Source organism: Drosophila tropicalis, unplaced genomic scaffold (genome assembly GCF_018151085.1).
Source record: "Drosophila tropicalis isolate 14030-0801.00 unplaced genomic scaffold, ASM1815108v1 contig_859, whole genome shotgun sequence".
NCBI classification, from domain to species: Eukaryota; Metazoa; Arthropoda; class Insecta; order Diptera; family Drosophilidae; genus Drosophila; species Drosophila tropicalis.
In genome coordinates this window covers 12,838,672-12,863,326 of record NW_027173353.1, presented here as the reverse complement: position 1 = coordinate 12,863,326, position 24,655 = coordinate 12,838,672, and the positions used below count along the sequence as shown (strand labels likewise).

The following is a 24,655-nucleotide window of genomic DNA, read 5'->3' as shown; positions in this document are numbered from 1 at the left end:
TAGTACTTAGGTTTTACCCACAAGTCCATCACTGCGCACGAAAACAAAAACCAAAATCAGCTGTTGTCGAAAATTCACACTAATCGTTTTAATCAATTGGAAGTTATGTACTTTTACCGATTTGCTTAAAAATTTATTTATGTTTTATTTTGTAATTGACATTAAAATATGAAATATTTTAAATATGTGTGTATGTATGTAGTTTGCCTCCTCTCGCAATCTAGAAACAATATACATATATGTATGTACATATGTTCGTGTTGCAATTATTTAAACGAACGAATAAAAAAATAATTAACAAAAGTTTATTTTATTTATTTAGTTTTTGTGTCTGTATGACGAAATTTTTCGGCCATTTGTTTTTAAATGAATTTATGTGTAGAATTCAAGATTTTAGAGAAACGATTTAAATATTTTTCATCGAATCATCTAAGTTACATACGTCGTTTCTATAATTAATTATAAGACAATTTTATTTGTTAAAAACGAATACCATATAAAATTAAAAATAAGTTAAAATTTCGAATTGGCGACAATGGAATTCCGGGTTGCATATTCTAATTGGATTTTTTAAAAATCTAAATAGGGTAATAAATATGACACACACCTTACACACTCTACTGTACTCAATTGTGAGCTAACAGTGGCGCTGTGAGCTTACAGTGCCTTTGTGAGTTAACATTAATAAACATAGCATTCAATTTACATGCTCATTGCATGAGCAAAGTTTAAAAATTACCATAAATCTTATCCAGCGTTTTGTTTTGATTCCGAGGGGTTGCATACCTGCAGGATGCGTGCTTGGTGTGATTTATAATTCGGTTGTGTAATTGAAGTTTTGAATCGCTTTAAAATAGCGGTGTTTGTTGTTACATCGAATCGAATCAAATTGGAACAGAGCGGAGCGGAGTGTAACGAACGTGTGTGCGAGTGCGGGGGCGGATACTAGTATGCACATATGTATACATACGAAATTGAAATTATGCAGAATGTGTACTAGAACGCAAAAACAAATACAAAATAAATTTGGACGGCCAAAGTGTGAAAGTCTTTGGGAATATAGTTATAATACATCATACGGACTTTCAATTGCACATGCTATCATTCAAAACCAAACCCGTATTCGAGAAATGTGAAACGTGAGTATGTGTGTACATATTTATGTACATACTACTGTCGTGCATGTTATGTAAATACAAACAGACATACAAATACGTACATTTTATTTTATGTGCGGCTGTGTGTACATACATACATACATGCATGCATACATCGACAGTCGTATCCACACAGTGTGAAAAGCTAAAGCTAAAACAGAAGCATCTCTAGCAAAAACCACAAAGTTGAAATATATAGATACATGTGTAGATATATATACATATGTGTAGGTACATAAAATACGAGTGCCGCCGACCCGCCGTTAGTATCTTTATCTTTTATTTTTGTATCTCCTCCTCTGTGTATTTGTATCCGTATTTGAATCTGAATCTGAATCTGTCGTGACTAGGTGCGATTTTATGTATGTATACTTATGTATATATATACATACATATGTATAGTGTATATATACATAGGTAGACTACATCATATCTATGTATGTATGTAGATATTTAGTGTGAATGTATGTGTATATTTAAATTGTTCAAGTAACTCGCAAAATTTCACAATCGACACCAATGAACAGGCTATTCGATATGTACATATGAATGTAAGTATGTCTCTGCTAGTGCATCATAGTCAGATTTGTATCCCTGGGCGATCCGTCGTAGAATCCAGGTGTGCTTTTGTACCGAAAAACCAGAGATTTTGCATTTCACCAGCGAAACAACAATCATATATTCATACTTACATACGTATATGTACATATGTATGTACACGTCTGTCCGTACCACACACACACTTAAATATTCGAATTCGTATGTAGGCGCATGAACCGGTTGGGATACATACACTTATACACTATGTCCGTATTACAATGCAACGTCTGAGCTGATGTGTGCTAGTATGGGTGGTCAGTTCACTTTTTGGTAAGCTGGTACGCGGGGAATACCCTACCGCTTTCCCCACCTCCTTAACCAGCATACATACATAGGTAGATGCTTGCTAAATTCATGTTATTCCATACCGGAGCGGGGGAAAAGTGCTTGTAAATTTATCACACTAGTCGGTTAAATCCCGCCAAGAATTTATCATTAATTCCTATGGTTGACATAAGAAAGAGTATTTTTGATGCGGTACAAACAATTTCATTGGACACAAGACGACGACGACAACGACGTCGATGGTTCTTCCTCTCCTAAATGTACCCAGATACATATGTATGCACATACACAGCCACTGCGATACGTATCCATCTGAGGCATAGTATGTGAGTGTGTACAAACATTTATAAATACAATTTCGCCAGTCTTTCAGCCGATCGGCCTGCCCTACTCTTTCGCCTCACACCACCACCATATAGCCCCCACTACCCACCCACTACAGGCAGAAACGTGCTAGTGATGGTTGTGGGAATTCTGCTTGTTTTATGAAAACGTCACCCAAAACCCAAATCCTTGTCTGTACCACATCGTACACATGTACATATGTACTAAAATCCTTTCTTTTTAGGGTCGCTCATTGTTAACAAGTATTAGCTATTGATTCCAAAAATTGTCCGATCAGAAATAAGGTAAAAACCGAACCTACGTTAGATGAATTTTCGTGCTTTTGACTTTGGTCTTGAATTTCTGCTCCTACGAGTGAAAGGGAAATCGATCTTAGATACTTTTTGAAATTTTGTAATTTCACGGAGAGCAGATGGAACGGGAGCCAATTGCCATCGCTTTTAATAGATTTCGGCTCAGTGCGCGATGCCCTATGTCCACCCTACGCCTAATGTCCTGTTCGCAGTGATGCGACTATTTGATGCAATTGTTTCTTCTTGGTTCGATTTCGCATTAGTATTAGTATTTATTCCCATTGCTGCAACTACAGCAACCTCTGCCGCCTGCCATGCTGCCTCCGCTGGTTTTGGCTCTCTAGCTCTGGGTCTGACTCAATGCTCTACTCGTTGCTTTCGGTGGTCTTTCATGACAGCGATACCTACATACATACGTACGTACGTTCGCTCATGTACACATAGTGTGATAAACAGGGTGTTCCCGGTGTACACTCTCAATAGTGGAGCATGAAACAAAATACATATAGGAATGTATGGGTAGAAGTGTATATTCCACATTCTAGGAACGCACTATCGTTTCATGGTCGAAATCATTTCTATTTGGCCAGGAACACAAACACTTTCAAGGGAACCCTGTAATTTCGTACAGCTGCACATACAAACATCATGCCATGTACTTGCCATAGGAGCTTTTTCATCAGTGCGTGCTGGTTTGTCTGTTGTTGTTGTTGATTTTGCTAAACTTTCTGGTACAGTAGTTTGGGACATACATATGTATGTATGTATGTATCCATGTATCTATGTGCATAGCTTGCCATTTCTCGCTTCGGTGCATTTGGGGTTTTTTGCTCAAATATTATGTGTATGCATATTTCAATCTGTATATACATAAGTACGTACGTATGTACATTCAAACTTATATGTATGTATATACATACACTTGTACATATGTACTTTGTCTATGCCTGTGCCTCTGCCTGCCTCTGCTTGTATGTATACTAGGTGCTAGAAGACCCCCAAATGTTAACCAAAAACGTATCTCAAAATCTCTTCCCATATTAACACTATCTGATATTTGGTGTCCTGTGGCAAGCAATAACAATAATGACGTGACTGCATTACCCAATATCTAGAATCCTTTTCACAATACAATACAAGAGATTATGATCTATACTAGAAGATTCTGCCTTCCAACTTTTTACAGACAAGCTAAATTTCTTAATGATTGAAATCAAAACTTTAGCTTAACAAAATTTACCAAACTTTGACAAAGATTTTTAGATTACTGGCACTTTTATGAAGACTTCGGACTTGCAGAGCTAGGCTAGACAGATAGTTCTAACGCTGGAAGGAGAAGGTTCTGATCTCATAAAGTATGTGTGAGAAGTGTAGTCGAATACTTATGGCGGGTCAAAATTAACTTCTTGACTCCAACTTGAAAGGAAACTTGGTATTTAAGGCTTTCATCAGTTTTTTTAAGATAGACATAAAATTTGCAAGGGGATGCAAAGTCAGGCACAGCCTTCGGATCATGAAAACATGACATGCTATAGTTTTTGGGCCATCATTTAGCCAGTATTAGACATTTAGATGAAACTTTGATGAAAAACTAAAAAGGGTATAAAAACTTTGGTATTGCTTAAGCTAGCACTGGCCCTGCTTGTTAAACAAATCTAAGTTCCAAATTTGGTGAGTTTACCTTTGTTAGTTTTCGAGATTATCGGTCGGCGGTGGGTGTGGTAATATTTGTAATAAACTAAATCTTTGTGCATACTAGGCCAGTATACATACCAAATTGTTTGCCTCTAGCTAGTATAGTCTTTGAGAAAATCGTATGTAGTTAATAAAAGAAATAAACTCGATCACTGTACATACTACGTGAGTCTACATACCAAATATGGTGGCTCTAGCTCTTATAGTCTTCGAGATCTAGGTGTTCATACGGACGGACGGAGGGACGGACCTGGCTAGATCGACTCCGCTGTTGATACATTCTTTGTGTTGCGAAAAAGCTTTTTCTGCCTGTTGCATACATTTTGGTGACTTAAATATTCCATCCTGTCGGTGCATGGGATAAAAATTGTAATGGAATAAAAATTTTAGTAATGCATACCTAATTTTGGAGCTATCTTCTATATTCTCCGAAATAGAGGTCTATGTCAATTAAGAGCTTAATAAGAAAGGATAGATTTAGTAAAGGCAGGACTGTGAGCTGGTTACGACGGAAAGAAGGTAGTAAGCAGAGAAAAGCCACAGAAAGGCTTATTGCAAAATATTATATTATTCATCATAATTCTATAAGAGTATTGCTAGAAGTCTCAATTTTTAAATCAACAAATACAGTGTCGGCCGTTTTTTAAAGACTTTTTTTGTTCTGATTTTCTCGGTTCATAAATAACTTATAGGAATCATTATTCTGTAATTTGTTGGTTATTGTATTCAGATGATGAACCGTAAAAATTGTCTTCATAGTTTAATCCGTTTTTGGGGGCATACATATTTAAGAGGTTTTTTTTTTTTAAATTTTAAATATTACTTATACTAGATACTCTTTCGGTTATATATGTACAGGTACATATATATGTATGTATGCGGCAAGCAAAGGATCCAGAGTGTAGGCATTGTGTATTTCGGATTCAGTCGGTTCTGACCAGTTTTTTAAAATCCTATTAGAATCCTAACGATCACGATTACTTTTATTAAGAACTGTGTTGGTATTTGAATATTGAATATTTGTTCGTATTAAAAACAATCAATTAGAAAAATATTATTATAGTTATAATCATTACTGTTAAAATAGGTTTTAGCTTACCCACAAAAAATATCTACAAATTTTGTATACCCTTGTAACGCACAGAAGCAGACGTTTCCGACGTTTTATAGTATATTCTTGATCAGCATGAGAAGCTGAGCCGATTTAGCCATGCCCTTCTGACCGTCTGTCCTTCGGTGCTATTGCTCGCGGGTTGAGGAAAGAAGAAGAAAAATTGTAGTAAAAAGAGTAATATTGTTTTGTTTGTGGAGTTGCAGAAAAGAATTTTGATCATGTAAAAATATTATTACCAAGGACTGCAAGGGCATATAAACTTCGGCATAGCCGAAGTTATCTTCTTTAATACCTAAGTTCCAAATTCTAATTCTATGTTATTAAATGGTAATGGCCCAACTCCGATTGGATAAGCTTTTCTTAACTATAAAGATAATGAGCTAAAACACAAAGTTTTATTCGGAATTGGGCTTCAACTTACTGATAGTAGGAAGTGAATACGAGTACATGCGACCATGTCTTTTCATCAGCTTAACAAGCATTTAACCACATTTATAAAACCTTAATTTTTTGGTTGATCTCCAATTAGCAAGATGGACAATGTAGTTGATTCAATATCCAATTTTATGTGTTTATTTTATTTTCAGAGTCAATACTGGCGCCCCATGGAAGGTTTTCACAAAATAGCTATGCCAAGTTTGAGTGTTAGCTGCAGTGGGCGGTAGAGACTTTTGTGACCGACCCCAGACAACCACTTGCAAAGATTTAATACACACATTAGGTATAATTGCTCGTGAGTTCCAACACTTAATAGCCGATAAATGAAAGGGAGATGCAAGTGGAAAGTTTATTGGAAGAGAAAATCCCACTGATAAGTAGTTCCTTCACATACACGCCTAAAGTAGCTCCAATCGCAGACCGAAGAGTGTCCGATCGAGTAAAAAACCTATCACAAGCACAACGGGGTATCGATACTTTACGAATTTTATACGCAGCATTGATTGAAGCAGAGCTGAGGCTAATAGAACAACTGGGCACTGGGATGGCCTCAACTGTAAGCTCCGATGAGGATGACAAACTGCCCAAGACGACCCCATCCCCTTATCAAGCCACCAATTACAATCACAACAACAACAACACTAAATTGTTGCCCAACAAGAATAAGAAAGCTTACAGATCTTTGCACGACAAAGTAGAAGATGAAGAAGTAAACCGTAAGAGAACCAAGTTCTCCAATCTGATCGACCCGAATAGCAGTGAGGAGGACGCGGATGGAGATGTAGGTGATGGCGATGAAGATGGCGATAACAACGATAACATAGATTCTGAAAACAAAAACGATATATGCGAAGAACAAACAGATAAAATAATTGGGAGCACAAACCATCCTCTTTCCAATACCATCGATGAAGCCACTGAAGCACCTACAGTTCCGAACGTTATTTCTGATTCTGCCAGGGAAACCAGTTGCAGAGAAACAGCAAGAGCTGGTTCTGAAGAAAAAGCTCGCGATCTTTATGCAAATAATGTTTATATTGCGCCCGAGCAGGCGTTGGTTACCAGTGTGGAATTAGTAGTACCAGCTCCGCCTCAGGCGGGGGTGGAACAGACTTTGGTAACGGGACCGGTAAACAGAGACGTCTACGGTGATATTCACGGCGAGTTACAATATGATTCAGCCGTCCTATATAATTCTTCTGGATCTTCCAACTCGCAAAACAACAAAATCGATGGTTGTGCAAGGGACACGCCTGCCTCCTCCTCCTCCAACTTGAATTTAAGAATTCCTACTAACTTAACATTAGCAACACCGGGTGATATTATGCTAACTGATCATCGGCGTGCCACCATATGGACGCCGCATAATGAGAACAAGGAGGAGGCTCCAGGTGGCGACATGCATGTCAAACCTGAATCGGAAACTTTAAGTGCGAACCCTGAATCTGCAGTTTATCCAGCAGTTGGCACTTACCGCAATCAGCAACATCAACGACAGAGTGAGCTTCTGCTGCAGATTGAAAAGGAAACGACTGGGATAGCTGGAACTGGCGGATACGCGCAAATGCTACCCTTGCCCGTCCAGCATCATCATCATCAGCATCATGAGAGCACAGCTCAACAGCACTACAGCCATCAGCAGGCACAGCAGACCCATCATCTCGATGCAAACAACCAAATTCAGAACAACGTGTACGCACAAAATATGTACATGCAAAATATGAACCCACATCAGCACCAGCATCCGCATCAACATTATGCCAACTATGGGCAAAATCAACAACACTATCCCCATGAACAACTCTTTGGCCTCCACCATCCTGATCAGCAGCACCCACATCATCATCAGCAGCACCAACAGCAACACGTCCCACATCATATGGATTTGGAGTGTCATGGTCATCTGCAGCAAAGGTCATCCCATTCGCACTCACAACAACAACAACAGATGCAGGAAGCCTACCACGACCTCATGATGGACGACTTTCACGAAGATCCCAGTTCAGCATACAAATTGTAAGTCATGTCTAATTAGACGATTAAAACTATCTAAAACCCCATTTCGCTTTATCATTGTATTGAGTAATTGAAACTTATTTTCGTTGTATTTTAGAACTCTCTCGCCTGCCAATGCAAAGCCCGAGAACCAAGATGACGGATACGAAACTAGTGCTGGCGATGTGCTTACGCCCAACTCGCATAGTTCATCTACGCACTCCGTGACGCCGCAACATCATATGCAACACAATGTTATCGGACTTATGGCACAAAATTCAAGCCAAAATCAGAACAAGAACGATGAGCAGCTTCACCCATCACAGAACTCTGGAGTCAGTGCTGTCGCTAATCCTAGCAGCAACCAAATACAAGTGAATGCCACCCCTCCGCCACCTCACTTGGGCTTGTCAATGGATCGTCTAGCAGATACTAGGAACACGCCCAGCATGGCTGGCGTAGATCCCTATAGTTTCATGGGTGAAGAGATCCGCATGCTCTCGCCAGCTAGTCGTCACACACATGTGGAAGGAGCCGCACCCACAGTGTCCACCTATGCTCCAGTGCCAATGTCAGTGCCAAACGACGATACTGAGTGTCGCAGTGATATCTATCGCACCCATCAATCGCAGCAGCAGCAGCAGGAGCCCCAACATTATGAAGATTCCAAAGATATTGAAGCTAACAATAATGGGAAAGCGAACGATATAGACAATCTTGAAATTGCCACAAAACCAATTCCCAAAAGAAGAGGGCGCAAGAAAAAACTTATCGCAGTTGGCGACGCCATGCTAATGTCTTCTGCAGTTTCTCATCAGTGGTAAGTTTGCTTTGTCCCTGACAAGCCATTCCTTAAAGTTTTATGTTGACATCTCTCTAATGAGAATTTGTTTTGTTTGTAGTGACGGTACCACCGACCCAACTATTCTAACTGCCACACCTGAAATCATAGGATCCATGGGTGATACACTGGCCGCAAAGCCGAAAGAGCGGAAAAAACATGATCGATTTAATGGCATGTCAGAGGCAGAGGTCATCAAGCGAACTATTCCCGACCATCTGTGTGATAATTTAGATATCGTTATAGTGAGTTGTAAACTTTCTTTCCATGTCGATATAATTCGATATTTGAGTGCCTCAATTTTAAATCGAAATTGTTGTTCTAGGTCGGAATTAATCCAGGCCTCTTTGCCGCATACAAAGGCCACCACTATGCCGGTCCCGGCAATCACTTTTGGAAATGCTTATACTTAGCTGGACTCACACAGGAGCAAATGAGTGCGGATGAAGATCATAAGCTGATCAAGCAGGGCATCGGATTCACCAACATGGTGGCTCGTGCAACGAAGGGATCGGCTGACTTGACTCGTAAGGAAATTAAGGAAGGCAGTCGGATTCTACTTGAGAAACTGCAACGGTTTAGGCCCAAAGTAGCCGTCTTTAATGGGAAATTAATATTTGAGGTCTTTTCGGGGAAAAAAGAGTTTCACTTTGGACGACAACCGGACCGCGTTGAAGGCACCGATACTGTAAGTATAATTTAGTGCCGTTTAGCTATATTAAACCCTGCTCAAAAGGGGTATATATTTTGGTCAGAAGTGTTTAGTGCATAGAGAAAGGCGACAAAGATCATACAAAATAAATAAATTTTGTCCGCAGACATACCGTAGATCCGGATATACATCCGCCCATCAAAATACAGCCCAAGATCAATTCGTTTTTACGGGGTTATCTTTCAACTTAGCGTATATACATATGTTTTGGTATACATCCATGAGACATTACCAAGATCGGATTACTATATCATAAGAGGGATATGTATATTATGGGAAAACCAAGAGGGCCGTTGTTTGTTATTCTTCCTAATCTACGAATATTTTCCTAAAGTCTAATGTGCCGATTTTGATTAAATTTGGGACAATCATTAACAGCTTTATACTGAACATCATTAAATGTTATGGCAATCCTGTAAAAAGTAACAAAGCTATTGATAAAAGACACTGTTTTTGACCGATCGTTCCTGATCCTAAATTAAATTTGGCACAGTCCATAACAGGTAAACAAACAACTACTAACAAATATTTATTTTTATGACTATGGCTTAGTAAATAACGAAGTTTTTTAAAAAAGTCACTGTTTGTGACTTTGCCATTTGTAAGGGAGCTATATGATATAGTGTTCCGATTCGGCTATGTCCGGGATATTCAACCTGTGCGGTCTAGGAGAAGTTAGCGCTGATCTAGATGGACGGGCATGGCTATATGAACTCGTCTCGTCGTGCTGATCTTTATATTGTCGGAGATGCTTCCTTCTATGCGTTTCACACTTCTGGCCAAAATGAATATACCCTTTTTGCAAGGGTATAAATATAAATAAGTTTCTAAACATTATGTTTCGTTATAATTTTAGTACATTTGGGTTATGCCATCGTCCTCCGCGCGCTGCGCTCAGTTGCCCCGTGCGGCTGATAAGGTTCCTTTCTACGCCGCGCTCAAGAAGTTCCGTGACTATCTGAATGGCCTAATCCCACACATCGATGAGTCTGAATGCGTGTTCACAGAACAACGCATCAGACAATGCTGCGAGCAGCAGGAGCCCCACCCTATCAACCAGACCATCACGAGTTCCGAACAACACTCCAGTTTATTATACGTTGATAGCACAGGCAGTGGTGGTGCTGGTGGTGACGGAGCCGTGGGTGGCGCTGGAGGCGGTAATTCTAGTCAAAACGTGGAGAAAATTCTGCCTCATTTGGCCGCTAATGAGTCAGCTAATAGCACAAATGTCGTTGGCCGTTCTCCTTTCATCCAATATGGAAGTGCGAACGCTGAAGACGTCATGAGAAATGAGAACTATTTGTCAGTTTTTGGGCAGGCGCAGGTGCAGCCTCAAGAGAAGAAAAAGCGCGGCCGACCAAAAAAAATTAAGGGACAAGAGCTGATTGATCCCTCCACCGGTAACAAAATAACCATCGTTGGCCAAAAGATACCACATAATCACGATTTTAATAATATATTGAATCTGTCCATGCTCACATCGGGCAACGCTGGTGGCAGTGAAACGCCGAAGAAAAAGAGAGGAAGACCAAAGAAGTTGAAACCATCACTTGACAACATGACCAACTCCAATCCTAACTCTCATGCGAACGGCAATCCCAACTCAAACTCTACACCCAAGTCCCAGTCAACAGGCAATGTGAATGGAAGCGTACCCAACATGCACGCCTTGACCATGGAGCATATTGCAGGATCGCCGCAGAACAGCAGTCATCAGGTGCCGCCAAGCTTGTATAATACGCCGCCGCCATCTCATATGCTGTACACATCGTCTGCCTCACCCATGGCATCGCCAGCGCTGAACTGCACATACACACACTCTCAAATGCCGTCGGTTGTCCAGGGCACAACCTCCGTTGGGGAACTGAGTAGCCCGAAAACTCAAGATCATATGTTATCGCAGAAACAGGCTCAAGGGCAGAACGTTAATACTGTCGGGAGTATAAGAGATCCACCGCATCCTCATCTTGGTGAGACACCGCCGCCCAACTCACCAAACATGTGCTCCGTTGTCGATTTCGAACCGCCAGATGATCACTCGGACAGCCAGGGACGTAGTGCAACACAAGGTCAAGGACTTGCCCAGGAACAGACTCTCGGTGTGGAGAAGTCTCAGTACGCTAGTCCAGCACACGACACAGATGCAAGCACAACACACACTCATGCCCAGGAACACTATCAGCAGTGGCTGCCACACCCACCTACACTTCCACTCGCACATCCACATCTCCAGCAAAGTCAGCAACCCGAACAGAAATCTATAACACATCCGTCAATGCATTACCAACAGGAGCAATCGCAGACACAGCCTGAGCATTGGCCTCGCTATGAGGATCACAGCCATAACGGCAGCCCTTACATGCTAGCCTCGCCGCACCACCATGTTAATCTGAGCCCCCAGATCGGCGGCAACAGCGGTGTTCAGGTCCATAACCTAAACCAAAGTACAGTTCAGTTAGGGCCAGCGGTCCAGCAAATGGGTTCGGATGTGGCACGAAAGAGTTTATCGGGGTTGGAGAGTCTAGTGGATCAGATACCAGCAATGAGTGAGCATGAATCTAATAGCATATCATCGGCTGCAGCTGCGGCCGCTGCAGCTGCTGTCGAAAGTCGACTCTTGGGGCTACAACAGCAACAGCAGCAGCAACAACAGCAGCAACAACAGCAGCAACAACAGCAGCAACAGCAAAAACGTTGCCATTCGCAGGATCCTCCGGTAGCCGTGCAATCAGAGTCTTTGAGCTCTGCGGACAACAGCAATGCTCACGCTTTAGCTAGTAATTTCTCTGTAAGCAATCTTGCTACTTCCGCATCGTCGACGGCTGCAGAAACGGATACGGCATACAATAGCAGCTCGAATCCAAATGCCTCTCGTCCGGAAAATCAGAGCAGGAGCGGAGAATACGCCATCCACAGCCCAACACCCACAAATCCCGCTGGTTATCCACAGCATGCCAATCATCTGATTAGCGCCGCTTTTGCAGCAGCTTCGGCCAACAGTCCCCAGGCAGGCGTCAATCCGCATCAGCATCATTTGGCACATCCGCATCCACATCCAGCTCAACATCCACATCCGCAGATGTATATGGACCATGCACACATTACCACCCACATGGCCCATATGGCTCCAGTTAATGTGAACTCTATGTATGGTCCGGCGGCAGCTGCTTATTCGCCAGGACCACAACATGGCACCAGTGGTGCGGGAGCAACAGATTATTACGGAGTTGGGGTGGGAGTGGGAGTGCAAGGAGCCGTCCAAGGTGGCCCGGCAACATTACATGTGCCCAGTCCCAACTATCCGTATGCTCATCCTTATGGGCACACACCGCCGCAGGCTAACTACCCGGGCTATGCCCATGCCCACCATCATCATCACTCGCACCATCCGGGTCACCCGACCCACCATCTCAGCGTTTTCGAGCGTCTCAAGCCCTCCGATATAAGCGGATACACCGGGTTTTGAACAATAGCTTAGCTTGGTGTGAGGAGCATGAAATATTTGCAATAATCAGCAATCTCCGGCTATGCCGTTTGTAGGTTAAGTGAATTTTACGAGTAAATACTTAAGATAACCAAAGACTCCGCCTAATACAATTTTCTTTTGTAAGCATTACAGAAATTTACATAACATACTGAGATACAGATACAGATTACAAAATAATATAACAACATTACTCTTACTCGTCCATGCATAAATACAGAACAGATACAGTTTTAGATATAGAGTTTCATATAGCCATTTATGTTTATATATGTATGTGTATATGTATATGTATGTATATACCCACCTACATATTAGATATATCAATTCAAATTGACTCGATTTGATACGATATAAGTATGCACGTGCGGTATTTGAAGCATTGGATTACCGATGCTAATCAGCTTTCTGGTTTACGAATTATATATATATATATATATATACAATACCTATATATAGAACATGCGCATACGTAACAGCAAAATATTAACTGAACGAATTTTTGTCGAAAATTTGCCACAAAACAAGACACCTATCAGTATCGTATTAGATGATTTATACTTATGTATATGTACTACGGATACTATAGTCATAGAAGCGTACACTAGAAGTACACATACTCACTGTTGTATTTAGACCATGGCAAGCCCCGACGCATCGAAATCGAGTATAAGCATAGATATATATACATGTATACAAAATTTACACACCCACTTCGGATTCGTAACGGAGTTGGAATCGAAATGGATTACTATTGTTAGTAACTATATATGCTACTGCGTTGTGTCCTAATTACCTACTTAATCACTACTACTGAAATACAATTAAATTTAAATCCAAATACATATTAATGTATCTGTGCATACGGCGAATTTAATTTCAACACAATGTTAAAGTTTAGAGCTAAAGGATTTCTGTACTTCGTATATTGCAAATATATTAGTAGGTACGTGAATATTTTGTAATTTATGTAACTTCAATTTGGTTGTTGGCAGCCAAGAACAATACAAATATAACAATAAAACTGTTTAAAAAGGTGCAATCAATAACAAATTACATTTAAACATAACTTATATGCAATATACCAATACCGATACCAATACTAATCTCAATTTGATTCAAATAAACAAATCTGACTTAATAAGTTTGCAATTCTACAACAGTAATCATAAAGAAACTTTCCATCCCACATGTAGTTCCAAAAGATCCCAAAAATGTAACCCCCAAACATGAGTAGTTTGCAACTACCTATTGTCCGGATTAGCTCAGATTGACTAGCACTAGCACTATTCGATGACACTGAATATTAGAAACGTAGTACAATTTAAATTTTGTGCTACAACAGCCATCAATCAATTTATGCAGAACAGGGCTCCAAGAGTCTCCTGTCTTGTGCTAATTTCCCAATCCAATTCCCATCATATGATCCTGGTTGTAAAATTTGCCATCAGATAACGAAAACCCAAGTCCAATCTATTTAGGTGGAACACATTTCTACACATACATACTTATAATATTGTGACATACATACATAAGTAACACTGAAGACTGTGACTATGACGAATTGTGTATATTTATCTTTATCTATTAACTAATACTATACTTACGTAAGTACATACATACATATGTTTTATTTTGTTCTACTAAGATAAATGTATATTTTCGGCATTAGTTGCTTCGCGTATGTGTATCTTAAAGACAATTGTAGAAAATACAATGTTCTTATCTGTAATAAATCCACATAATGGTTACTCTTATCACAAATGGTCTAAGTATTACTTGCACTTTTCCAACATTTTGAGGTGCATATAAAGAATCTTTCTATTGGGTCGTTACAACGACCATCTACATCAGCCTTTAAGTTATAATGTATACAATTAAGGTAAGTTCTTTTACAAATCTTCAAAGACGTCTTAGTTTGGCACTCAAAAAACGGACTAAAATGAAATGCTAGGTGTTAGGTCAGATCCATACGTCTTAAAGTCCAATACAGTCCAAGTATACCGGGATTATTATTTTTGATTAGAAGTCCCCAACCCATAGAATGAAGTATCCTCGACCATATAAAGGATATGTGAACAGTGCCGCCAGACGAGTTCATTTAGCCATGTCCGTCTAGATCAACTCAAACTATTCGTAGGCCGCTTTCAATACAGCGCTGAAATCTTGTATTTTCCTATTTTTCAATTTTTGTTTCCTAGAGCAGAATATTTATCTTGAATAAATAGGTTTTGGTTTTTGGTATTGTTCATATCTTTATTTAGTTATAATTTTATAATATATGCACATCTTTGCCATTCATTAAATATATATAGGAACTTTATAAATATGTATTTTAATCTTTTGTTTCATATTTGTTTCTGTAAATTCTACGCAATTCTTGCAGCAACTCTGATTAATTCATACATAGGTTGTAGTTGTTAAGGTTACTACTTACTTAATTCTCCACTTTCGGATCGGGTGTGTGTGTGAGAATTGTATAGATATGGAGAAATGTGTATGCTTGTATGTAGAATCGGAAATATGGAATCAGGCATCAGAATGAATGATTTTAAATGTTTGGGATCGTTAAATCGACTGTCTATAGAAATTTTCTCTGACAGTCCAAAATCGGACTGAATTGATATTTCTTTCAGTGTGAATTCTGCCTGAGCCGCTTTATTCACAATGCCCAATAATCTCGAGATCTTTGGGTATGTTGGTATATACTTGTTGATATGTCAAATGCTAGCTAGCTCAGGTTTGGGAAGTTTTCCGATCTGGGTCTATTTGCTGGATCTGTGTAGTTTTCTCTCTATCTCTGAATGTGAGTTTATAATCAGTATGGGTGTGTGTGTGTGTGTGTGTATGTGTATGTGCATGGGTGTTCGAGCGCGTTTATGTAGAAGTACATCATCATTTGACTTATTCGTTAATTATAATTTTAGGTATGCTTTAATGATTCGTACACGTGATCGTGTTCGTACATATTCATACAGGATACATGTATATATGTGTTTAAAACTATTCACTTTGCTGCGAGGATTCAGTTATATATGTATATATACGTTGAAATATATATATATATATATATATGTTCATACATATATGGATCTTCATATATGCTTGAGTAAGTATGTGTGTGTATTTCGAGCTTGCCCAAATACTAAAATATATCAAATTAGTTAATAATGATTTATGGTTCGTCTCGATCTTGTCTTGTCTTTTTAATTATTGTTTGTATATCGATTATTAGGCGTGTGTATCTGTATCTGCGCTTCCTTAATCTTAAAATTTAAATTTAATTTAATACTATAGGAACTTCATAGTAAAGTTGTTGTTGTTTTTTACTTCTTACTTCTATGTGTAGGAATGTATGTACGTATGCATAATTATATCTGCGTTCTCTGATAATCCAAATCAGCTGTCGCTGTATCTGAATCTGTATCTCCTAGCTCTATTTATACCGGTTTTATTTGCATAACTAAATAAAATTTTCCGTCAACACCAAAAAATATTGAAATAGAATCCCAGTCCATTGCAAAACAAGTAATCAAAAAAATTGAAGCTATGTAAATAAAACTAATAATAATCAATCGTCTTCCATCGAAAATATCGCACACTTGAAGGTACTTAATTATATATGTATGTATGTATGTAAATATAACGGTATGATAATCGTTTTGAGCCACTGCCCTAGAAGGCTCAGTTCTGCATTGGAAGCCTCATGGAACTGAAGATGTAATAGTGAAATACTACAACAAAGTCGAGTACGAAATATAATAATGGAGTGGTAGGTACACAAAATAACAAATGATCAACAAAGAATCTGAATCTACATCAAATATTCAACGAAATGTGTATCTTGGAGTCAGTCGAACCGAATGTGATAATATGGTTTAGTTATGTATGTATGTATATATGTATGTATGTATGCATCTATATCTATATGTATAATCATTTTGTCAGAATGAGCACGAGGGTAAATTAATATGCAATGTCTTTAGTTAGGAACTTGGAATTCGTCTGATCTGAAGAAAAAGTATTCTAATGAAACTAGGGTGAATGCAAATGCAAATGCAATGTAATGTAATTATCGGATATAGGATGTATGCATCGCAAAGTAAACCATTGGCACATTTTTTGATATATATATATATCATATATATATATCAATATATATATATATATATATATATATATTTATGTATATATCTTTCTTTTTGTTTTGTATTCTTTTTGTTTTCTTTCGATCCTGTTCATCGGGCACATAGTCCTTAAAAAGTGCACCTTTAGGTCTCGGCAAACGAACATTAAATGAGTTTATAGTTTGATTATTGGAAGTAACCGACAAATGAGTTGTGATGTGTGTGTGTGGGTGTGTGGTGTGGGTGTATATATGTCAGAATGGAAATTTTTGTATTAATTTTTGAATGCCGTTGTTCAGACATCGGCATGCCGAGCAGATTTCATTTTGCTTACAATTGGACTCTGTACTCGGATCTTAGATTTTCGGTTTGGGTGTGGTTACGTTTTTCGTTTTTTAATTACATTCTTAAATAGAAAACAAAGGCATAAAGCAATCAAATGCTAGGAACTCAGTTTGCTTCTCTCTAAATCTAATGCGTTAGTATATGTATATAGATATTTATATTATGGTAGCTGCCATTCTCCTTACAATCTTACATCTAGTTGTGAATCCCCTGGTCCGAAGGATTCATATGCTTTATATACCGTTCGATTATTGCTACATATATTTTGAATAGTTAGGAACACTTCCGTATCATTTGCAATTTGCTTTTTTTTTTTTTTTTTTTTTTTTTTTTTTTTTTTAGTTTTTATCAGATCTCTTAGACGCACTATAGTATGTGTGCGTGTACGCAAATTTTATCAATTTGATCAATTCTGATTTTGTAAAATAGGAACTTTTATGTTTTCTTAGTATGATTATACATTTTCGAGCGCAGCTGATGACGAATCATTTGCCTGTGCCAAAACTATCCTCCTTCTCATCCGCCTTAAGTTTCTCGTCAGGTTTGTCTTATCAATATCGATTCGGTCGATGCATTTTATAGTTAGTTTTTTATATGTGGATTGAAACCTGAAAAAATAGAATATGGCATATGGGACATTAATACACGAAGGCGAGATCTATTATCTGTAAGACGTACTTACGTCGAATCCAATGAATGTTGACTGTTTCCAGGTATTGGGACGCGACAGAATTATTTGCCACCTATAACTATTAAATAATAATGTAACTATTATTACGTGACACTCGAATGGATATAAGCAATCAAACAATTTACAGTACATATTTAGCTCCTGTTAGTGGATCCAACTGAAAAATGCTAAACAAATAATAACAAATAAACAAAATAACGAAACGAACACAATAAACAATAGGAATACAACACAAAATCGAATAAAAACAAAAGCAACAAATCACATTTGAATAAAATAATTGGTTTATTTCTGTACATCTTGTCTCGTAGTAGTGATTAACGTAATTCGAATTTAAATTAAGCTAACATTTATCATTTAACATCCACATACACATAGTGGGAGCAGAATGTCCGGTCTGAGCGATTTATAAACTACTTATGCTACCGATTGTCAAGCTCCATTGCAGTGAGTACTATGTACTGGATGCAGGAGCAGGACCTTCCCCACCAGTATCGGATCCAGTCGGAAGGTGGTGCTTTAGAGCTACATGATCAGACCCTACAAAACTCAAATGTTCCTTAAAGTTTCCCCGTTGTCGGCGGAAACGAAACCTGACCACCTTTGATCGTTAAATTATACACTTGTAGTGTTTTAGTGTAGTTTTGGAAGTCACCATGTGATTGATCAGTTTATACATATACATATGTAATTATTATTATTTGTAGTATTATTTCTTTTTCGTTGGTGTCGCCATTACCACTTGGAAACCCCTGACTTGAAAGTGTCTAAGAATAGGTTGTTTAGAGTGTGTATGTATAATGTATCTATCGTATCTATCATAAATTATAAATTGCGAGGCGTAAAAAACTTCTAGTCTACAAATGTAAGTATGTATGTATATATAATTATGTATGTATGTATGTAGTAGGTATGTATGTATATGCAAGTGGCATATATAGTGAGATTTTGTTTAAAACAACATAGTGTTTAGTCTTTGACAATGCCAATGTTTTATATATATATGTATATATTTATATATATGAATGTATGCTTGTATGTAGGTCTAATTGTAATGATAACTACTAATTCTGCCCCTAATGGGGGTTTTCTTAATCGTCTTTCAGAGCATGTATTCGTATTTGTAATCGGTGTTTAAAGCGGTGTACTAAATCAAAACTGAAATTAAAAGTAAACAACACATTGACAAAACGTAATTTTCATAAAACTATAACACACGCACAAAATAATGATTCGATAATGCACCAAAGGACACAGTCGAGCTACGAGCTAAGTCAGCAAGACTACAATTACATTGAGGGAAGTGGCCGTTACTCTTACCGGTGATATGATTACGGTTAAATAACTGTTGCATAAGTTCGCGATTGCCTGCGGCATTCTGAACTGCCTCCGCAACCTCTTCGTCGTCCTCATCTTTGTTGCCTCGCTGAACTTGGCCCTTTCTATCACCAGCAGCCGGGTCGAAAGACAGCAGGCAATTGGCATCGGGCATACCATCCGCATTGTTGGCAAGGCCATTTCCGGCGGCAGCCGCATTAGCCGCATTCGAGACAACGTGTTGGAGCAGAAGGGCCTTGGACAGGCTGTAAAAGCGCTTCTCCCGGTCAGAATCATTATCGTCGCTGCCACTGCCACTGCCACTGTTGGCGTACAGCTCGCTGGTCTGTTCGAGCAGCTCCTTCATCTTACATATGTGCTCCACACTGAAGGCATGCTTCTGCATGTTGACCTGCGACACGTGGCACAGCTGGCAGTCCTGCAGATCGGAGGCGTCGTGGTCCTGCACGAATGACAGGGACTTGCCCTTGAGGCTTGGCTCCTTGCTGCCGGCGGAACCGTCAAAGCTGTTCTCATCTGAAATATGCGCGTATTGGCGTTGATTGCGCGATTTTTTGTCTTTGGCACGTGAGTTCTGGAACCAGACCTGTAATGTAAGCAAGGAGTTCGTCAGCTAATCGCTTCAAAGACCCAAGGAACAATTAATTCACAGAAAAGGGTAAGAGAAAGGAATTTGGTTCCGCCCCGAAACCCTTCCACTTCAACTTTTGCTTAGAACTGTCACCCCGTTCAATTACCTCAGTAAATCGGCCAAGTTACTCTGTTTATTTACAGGATAGCAAGGAGGAGAAAGGGTTGGTCATAGAGTGATTGCCACCTTTCCGTGACGCTGTTGCACTTTATCGATCATCGTAGTGTTTTTTGTTTAAATCAAATTTCCGACTTAACAGATTCCCGCGTTGTTGGCAACAATTCACTAAACAAAATAAAAGTAAAAGATACAAAAGAAAAAAAATACAAATAAAATAAAATAAAATGAAAATCCATTACAAAACAAAAGAAGAAACAAAAACGAACGGGAGGCCAGGGTTTGTTATGCCAATGCTAAGCCCAAACTTTTTTCGGAAATTATATTTGTCGAGTGAGATTTTCACCCTTAGGAACTCAACCTCCTATACTGGGAGGCTTTCGGCAGTTACGACTCGATGGAATCGACAAAGCATTTCTCTCTTTTGTAAGTAAGTAAAAGTAGGGCTTACCTGGACAACTCGTTTCTTGAGGTTCACCTTCTTTGAAATTTCCTCAAGCATTTTGCGACTAGGATTCGACTCCGTTTGATAGCATTCGTACAAGAAGTTCAATTGCTCTGGCAGAATGGTTGTGCGCAAGCGTTTGTTCTGTTTCGATGGAGCATTCAGTTGCTGGGCACCCGAGGAGTCCAGGGAGGACTTTTCCACCTCGTTGGTATTGCTCTTAGCAGCAGCTGCCGCCACGGCAGGGGCAGGGATCATCTCTCCTCTTTGGCTGGCATTGTCGTCGTCGTTGAATGTAAGCGTTTGTGAGTTATTCTCGATCATGCTGGCGTCGAGAAAGTCCTCGAGATTCTGCAAGTATTGCGACTTATCATCCGCCTTTTGGACTCTCTGTCGGTCCTTTTCGTCTTCGCTAGCCGACATCGATATTGGTGTCACGGGCTTTTCCACCGACTGTCCCGAGTCACATCGGAATCCGTCAAAATGATGCTTTTCGCTTAAGCTCAGGCTAATGTTGTTATTGTTAAGCCGTTCTTGGCTGTTTTTGTCCAAGTTGTCTTTGCTGTTTCCATCGCAGCTTGGCTCCCGCTCCTGTTCCGTATGATTTTGCAGCATCTGCTCCCCGTCCTCATCCTGTTCCGTTTCCAGCTCCTGGTCGCCGACCACATTCATGGCTTCATCCGCCGTCGCGTTCGGCAGCTGCGGCGACGGTTGAAAGCCTGAGCCATCAGGTATTGCTGGGGGCGAGGCAACTAACTGAAAAAACTTTTTCGACTCGTTGAGTTGATAGTACTGGAGGAGAAACTCGATCGTTGGCTTCTTGCTGGAGCTGAACAATTGCTGTGGCTGCTTCGCATTAACAGTTTCCTCATTCTTGCGATAATATTGGAATAAAAAATCATAGTTGCTGACCTTTTTCAGTTCACTCTGTTGATAGAAATTGCTCAGGAACTCCAGTTCGAAGTCCGACTCGGCTCCCTGAGGATTTTGTTGCATAAGGAACTGTTGCTTCAACTCAGCATTCGATTCGTGTTGCATGAAATATTGATATAGAAAGTCGTACTTTTTTTGGGCTGTCTCGAGCTCACCCACGGAAGTCGCATCATCCGGATTGGAGGAGTTGTCCGAATATTTTCGCTTCTTTGCCGGCGGGGGCTGTTGTTGTTGTTGCTGTTGCTGTTGTTGTTGTTGTTGCTGTTGTTGCTGTGCTGCCTGCTGTAGGCTTTGCAAAATGCTGCCAAAGGGGCCATAAGAAGCATCCTGATTAGCAGCACCACCACCCGAACCAAATAGTCCAGGATTCATTAGGTGCATCAATTGATGTTCGCGTAGTGGTTCCAAGTGGTTGAATTGCAAGTCGCACTTATCACATTCAAACTTGCTGAGACGCTGCTGCTGTTGTTGCTGATGGTCCAAGCTGTTGCTACGCTCCCGATGCGGCGGTGTGGGAGTTGTCGATGGGCTAAAATCGGTGAGAGACGACGACTTGCTAAATAAATGCTGCGGCGACGGCGATGCCCCAAACGTTTGAGAGCCATGTGGCGTTTGTTGGGAGACTGCAGAGATCACCGAGGAACCAGTACCCAAGCTGACGGCAGCGGCAGCTGCAGCAGCGTGATGTATATCCATGGACGAGTTTGAGTCCTCGGAACTGAGGTTCTGGGCAATTTGAGCGGCCGCGATTTGGGCCTTGGCTGATTTCTTGTTGTTCTCCTCTTTGAAGCAATGGTTCTTCTGGTGACGGATCAACTCGTAGTATCGTTGGAACACCAGGTTGCACTTCTTGCACGCATAGTTAATGTTCTGTTTCTTTGTTTCTTCGCTCTCGTACAGAGAGTTATTCGGTTGGTTTTCGTAAATTTTGCGCTGTTTCTGTCGGGCATTCTGGAACCACACGACAATCACACGGGGCGACAGAAGCAGCAGTTTGCTCAAGTACTCCAGGTCGCTGTCCTTGGGATACGAGTTGTTCTCAAAGAATTCCTGCAACACCTTGATTTGGTAATCAGTGAAACGGGTACGGTTCGCACGCTTGCCCCCTGATGTCGAGGACGAAGAGTTGGATGAGTTCGATGAGTTATTCTCAAATTGTGCGCACGCCGATCCTGCAATTGCCACCGAAACAGAGCCACCGGATGAAACCTTGCTCGATATCTGTAGTTTCTTGGGTGGTCCCATATTGCTGCCCATGCTGTCCAGCTGTTGGCTTAGCAAATCGTTCATACTGCCATACAGATTACCCGCCACAACGCTATTGGGAGTTGGCGGTCGTGACATTACGTCGGAGCTGCCACTTTCCGATTTCGTTTCAAAGTTGTTCGACTGGATTGGCTGTTGGCACTGAAAGTGTTGGATACCCGACATAGAGGACACTGATGCGGCGGCTGATGTTGACAGCGGCTGTTCATGGAACACATCCGCATCGTGGAGCATTGTTGCATGCTCTGATGAGTCACCCTGTTGCTGCTGCTTTAGAAAATTAAACGCTTGCTGCTGACTCTGCTGCTGTTGTTGTTGTAGTTGCTGCGATTGCTGTTGTTGCTTCTTTTGGAATGTGAAATCGGTGGCTCCAATTATTTCGTCTTGCGGCTCCGCTTTTATTTGTACTTCCAACGGAAATGGCAAACCGCCTAGACCGGGATCCTGCTTGTCGCCGGATTGTCCAAAACATAAATTGTTAGCCAAGTAGTCGGAGATGTTGCCACTGGAGTTAGTTGAGCCCGGACGTGACGCGGATGGGCCTGGAGCCGGATTGCTCTTGGGAGCAGTGGCAGTCGTCGTCGATGTGGATGCTGGCAGGGATGGTGTGCCAGTGGAAATAGCGGCAACACCGCTTGTCGCACTTCCAACGTCGTTTAACGGCGTTACTTTGGCCTGACCAGTACGCTCATACTCCTCCAAATTCAGAGTAGTCGAGGGAGGATTATTAAAGTTGTAGGGTGAATCCTTGTTTCGTTGTCTCTCCTTAAACAATGTGTTACGGAACCAATGCTTCACCACCTACAGAGAGACATTAATACACAGTGCAATGCCAATTGGTCAGTATCGAGTTTAAAAGTAAACGAGAATAAATTTTTTAACCGAATTAAGCTGTACCTTCATCGGCAGATTCGCCTTTTGGGACATCTCCATAATGCTTTCCTCGCTGGGTGAATTGTTTATGTCGAAATGGGCCCGAAGGATTTTCAATTGATCATCTGTGATCCGGGTACGTGCACGTTTTTGATTGCTACTGAGCTGCTGTTACAAGAGTCAAAAATATATTCGCATTCCCGTCTCATTCCCTCTACTGCACTTACCTGAGCATTGCTGTTTCCACTGTGCTGGGCCTGTGGTGGGCCCGCTTCACCAGCAGCTACAACCGTATTACCCGACTGCGGGAGATCACCGGAGCCCGAAACTGCCGCCACAGAAGACGAGGGAATGCCATTGTTTTGACCTGTAGCTCCAGACCCGGATGCCGAAGTGTTGCCAGCTGAATTTCCTCCAAAGATAAGAGGAGGAGCCAAGTTCATGAAATTCAGCGACATCAAGTGATGGAACTGCATAAGATTAAGCATATCCACGGGATTGATGGGCATTCCCGAGGCAGCCGCGGCAGCGCTCAACTGCTGTTGCATATGCTGTAGGTTTTGTAGATTCTGCAGCCCCTGCAACGATTGAGGATTAATTCCAGCGGTTCCCATTCCGGGTCCAAAGGCCCCGTGCTGAGACTGAGATTGCGCCTGGACCTGCAGATCCAAAGACATTGCGTCGTTCGATAATCCAACAATATCTTGCTGGCACTGTTGCTGCTGCTGCTGCTTTAGTAGTGCCGCAGTTAGGGCAGCAAAATGTTGCTGCTGCTGTGCTTGTGATGCTTCATGGCCGAGGGAGCTTGGCGACATTGGAGCAGACATCTGATGTGAGTCCTTCAGGTGCTGCGATTCCAACTTTAGCGGTGATCGCCTGGATATATCATTCGCTTTGGCTACTGCAATAGAGAATTACAAGCAACAA

The 24,655-nt window shown here is 40.6% G+C and overlaps 2 protein-coding genes across 9 annotated transcripts in view; one reads left to right on the top strand and one right to left on the bottom strand.

Moving 5' to 3' along the window:
• The first annotated feature begins 703 nt into the window (after positions 1–703).
• On the top strand, positions 704–14,106 carry Tdg (Thymine DNA glycosylase). 2 transcript variants are annotated; one of them, XM_068296190.1, is made up of 6 exons: positions 704–1,139; positions 6,077–7,943; positions 8,041–8,742; positions 8,825–9,008; positions 9,089–9,451; positions 10,332–14,106. In XM_068296190.1, the coding sequence occupies exons 2-6, from the start codon at positions 6,262–6,264 to the stop codon at positions 12,942–12,944; spliced, it is 5,544 nt and encodes a 1,847-aa protein (XP_068152291.1). In that variant the 5' UTR covers positions 704–1,139; positions 6,077–6,261; the 3' UTR covers positions 12,945–14,106. The 2 variants fall into 2 exon arrangements, with proteins under 2 accessions (XP_068152291.1, XP_068152292.1); XM_068296191.1 differs by lacking the exon at positions 704–1,139 and adding an exon at positions 1,262–1,419.
• A 3,056-nt stretch (positions 14,107–17,162) lies between these two features.
• The window catches only part of zfh2 (Zn finger homeodomain 2), a 41,670-nt gene continuing 34,177 nt past the window's right edge, over positions 17,163–24,655 (bottom strand). Inside the window, exons 7-12 of one of the 7 annotated variants that reach the window (XR_011033283.1) lie at positions 23,956–24,629; positions 23,753–23,896; positions 20,663–23,656; positions 19,446–20,049; positions 18,113–18,183; positions 17,163–18,042 (exon numbers count right to left, since the gene is read on the bottom strand). Coding sequence is in view for 4 of the 7 variants with exons in the window: in XM_068296892.1 (XP_068152993.1) it covers positions 19,333–20,049; positions 20,663–23,656; positions 23,753–23,896; positions 23,956–24,629 (4,529 nt within the window). In the remaining 3 variants the exon portion in view is untranslated. Of the gene's footprint in view, positions 18,043–18,112; positions 18,184–18,263; positions 18,293–18,386; positions 20,050–20,200; positions 20,380–20,662; positions 23,657–23,752; positions 23,897–23,955; positions 24,630–24,655 lie in introns of those variants that run through there. The other 6 variants (XR_011033282.1, XM_068296894.1, XM_068296895.1 and 3 more) reach the window with 6 other exon arrangements.